This window comes from Eupeodes corollae, chromosome 1 (assembly GCF_945859685.1).
Source record: "Eupeodes corollae chromosome 1, idEupCoro1.1, whole genome shotgun sequence".
Taxonomy (NCBI): domain Eukaryota; kingdom Metazoa; phylum Arthropoda; class Insecta; order Diptera; family Syrphidae; genus Eupeodes; species Eupeodes corollae.
The window spans coordinates 161,734,530-161,737,677 of NC_079147.1; the positions used below are offsets into that span (position 1 = coordinate 161,734,530).

Genomic DNA, 3,148 nt, shown 5'->3' on the forward strand with positions numbered 1-3,148 from the left:
AACTCGCAGCATGGATGAGTGCATGCGATGTATGTTCGTACTCCCCATCAGGGAGTATCTGTTGCTGGTTTGAACGGCTTGGCTCGCGCTTGCTTCGAGCCTATCCGTTGAGTGTCTGGGTGAAAATAGGGTGGTACAATTGCGGGAGGTGTGCACACGCGTTTGTGTTTTCCTCCTCGACTTTAAGACGGAGTGTGCATGCCTGAGTCTTAAGGGACGCATCTAGAAATGACCTTAAGGGTTGCGTAAGCTCCACCGGAAGCTATATTCTGGTACCACGGGAGACAGGAGCCCCTGGGCCTGGTCGTTTCTAGTGTCTCATTGTCACTGGTCCACCGGGTACAGCCTCTCTGAGAGGTAGGCCCCCTTGTGGGAGTATCGTGGTGGCTGTGGTTACCCAAAATCACGGGAACGAATGGTATCCAGGGTTTCTGCCAACATCTAGAAATCCTGGGTACAAGAGGCGTTAGATAGGTCTCACTCCTCAGCAAGGGGTCTGAACATGCCTTAACATGTTCACAGAATTATACTGGGGAGGCGCAACCCTTAACTGGGGCGCTGGTCGACGCTTTCCTTGGACCCCGTCATTGTGGGTAGGCCCATTGTGGAATTAAGCCGTAACAGGCAGACGTCCACGTTAAGCCCATTCATCACTGTGACGGTAAAGACATCAACTGTCAGCCCCTCAACCTAACCTAACCGCACCGACCCACATCAGTTTAAGTCCTTTCTTCTTTACAATTTTAATTTAGTCAAATTTTTTTAAAATAAGACATTTAAATATTTCATGATTTTTTATTCACTTTAATTAATAAAATCTAGCTACAATAATAATATTTTTTCATCAAATAATAATGGTTCAATTATTATGCGTTCCTTTTTCTACATCTAATCATTTTGTATGTACATTCTACTAAGACGAGGAGCTCGTCAAACTTGCCATAAGAAACTCCATTTTATTTAGAAAGCTTTTTCCTTCGATCTTATCGAACCTCACCTGCAAGACCCCAAATTAGTTAATTTCAGTTTTGCCAAAATATATGTAAAACATTAAATCTCACCTCTTTGAAATGTCCTCCCAAATTCTCCCAGAACTTTTCCGGCACCAAGGGACTAGGGAAAAAATCTTGTCTAGGACTGCGGGCGATGAAAACTTTAACGTCTATTTGTGGATCGCATCGAATTTGCACTGCAATCATGCGATCACTGTTTGGTGACGCCAAAAGACAAGAACTAGCATTTCCAAGTGGTTCGACCTCGCCTATTCCCAAATGATTGCTATTCGAGAGCACTTGCCATGCCATGCACCGAGCTAGATTCAGGAGACAAGAAATCTGATGCTGGTTAATTTGGCAGAGAATCAGGTCACGAAGTTCTTGAGGTTCATAAGACAAGTGCATGACACGTCCGTCACGACAGATGCACTTGAGTGAACGTTCTTTCACATGGATCACTAGTGAAGTGCGATTAATTGTGTCGTAACTGAAACAATTTCAAAACAAATTCAATCAGAAACGTTACTTATTTCAATTTAAAACTACTCACCCATGAGTAACTATGTTTATTTTAACACACGCCATCGTGGGACTATTCATTGCATTCCAATGCGATACGATCTGGGGATCTTTGACGTCCCGAGCTAATGTGTCCAGCACGTACTGCGTGCGTTTACGCATAAAAATGTGCTGTGCCTGAGCAATGATTTGCTCGAGAATGGTCTGTGACTTTGTCATCTCGAGGAGTTCATGTCGATCGGCTGCAATGGGCCCGGCCAACATGCGTTTCTTGCTTGGTCCCATTGGTCCACTAGCCGGATGAGGAAACGGGTGATGACTATTTTTGTGGTGAACTTCTCGCAACAATTGATGCAAAGAATGCTCTAGGACGTGATCATGATCGTTAATGGGTCCAGGTTGGCTTGAATCGAACGTTGTAGAGTGACACAGTGAGATTATCAGTTGAATACCTGGCAGAAGTGTAGCTCGGATTTGATTGCCAACGACGACATGCGGAATGGGAGCTTGCATATGAATTGCTTCTCGGGCCAGTTGACTAAATAGTTCTTTGCAAAAAAGGACATTTTGGGCGAATTCTAGTGTTTTCTGCCACACTCCGACTTGCTGGGTTATATTTTGCCCGGTCCCCATTAAGTTAACATTCGCAGTGCAAAGATCTTCTTGGTCTTTTTGGGTGATAACTTTTATATAAGCCACACCTTGCAATTCAGGTGGAACATTGACTCTCAATGCCGATGTAGGCTTCGCCACTGGCGTCACCACTCCATTTCCGGGTCCAGCAGGCGTTGTTTCATCCTCAACTACATCTTCGGCTTTTGTCACTTCAAATGTCCCACTCATTCCGAACTTAGAACCAGCGGTTCGATAGCTTAGATCGCCTATGATGGCATTGGATACTTTCTTGAGACGCCAATTTTGCCTAAGACGCAACAGCTCAATGTGGAAATCGGCAACATTTCGATTTCTTTGCTCACTTTGACAGCTACGGAGTCTTTCGGCTCCATTGAGTAGTACATTCGCCGCTTGACTAAGTGCTTTTTTACGAGCGTAAACCTGAATTATAGGTTTGGTTTCTTCGGGTTCTTCCGGAACTGGATCTAAAACTAGGTAACGTTTGTCTTTAGCAATTGAAATAACATCAGAGAGCACGCAAATCTCGGTTAGGGCGTCTTTGAGTTTGTTTCGCACGGAGTCCCATGGCCAGAGGCTTGGTTGGAATTGTGATGGATCTTTCGAGTCTTCGTCGGAAGATTTCTCCTCTTTTTTCAGATCGTCTAGGGAAGTCTTGCTGAAATCTATACGAGCTGCACATTTTGTTAGAGTCTCCGATAGAGTTGGCGGTCTGGAAGTGTTGATAATTTATTTTAAGATGATGTGTTTATTTCTAAAGCGCCGCCGGCTGAAGCCAATTACTTACGGCTGGTAAATTTCTGTTCCATCGTAGGTGATTTCTTGAATTTGGTTTTCACAAGGTGCTTCAACTGAAACACTTACAGAATTTGTCATATTCATAGTGTAACTCATTTAAAATTCTATTCTAAATAAATATTATTTTGTTTTATGAAACTATTTTAATTTCCCAAAAACGCGCAGTAAACAATTTTCCAGCTTCTGTCATGGAGAATGACAGA

General features: G+C 43.5%; 1 protein-coding gene across 1 annotated transcript; it reads right to left on the reverse strand.

Moving 5' to 3' along the window:
• Positions 1-781: 781 nt before the first annotated feature.
• LOC129941996 (mediator of RNA polymerase II transcription subunit 17) lies at positions 782-3,148 on the reverse strand. The gene is made up of 4 exons (XM_056050789.1): positions 2,935-3,148; positions 1,546-2,859; positions 1,062-1,482; positions 782-997 (listed from the first exon to the last, which is right to left on the reverse strand). Exons 1-4 carry the CDS (start codon positions 3,039-3,041, stop codon positions 914-916), a joined length of 1,926 nt encoding a protein of 641 aa, XP_055906764.1. The 5' UTR covers positions 3,042-3,148; the 3' UTR covers positions 782-913.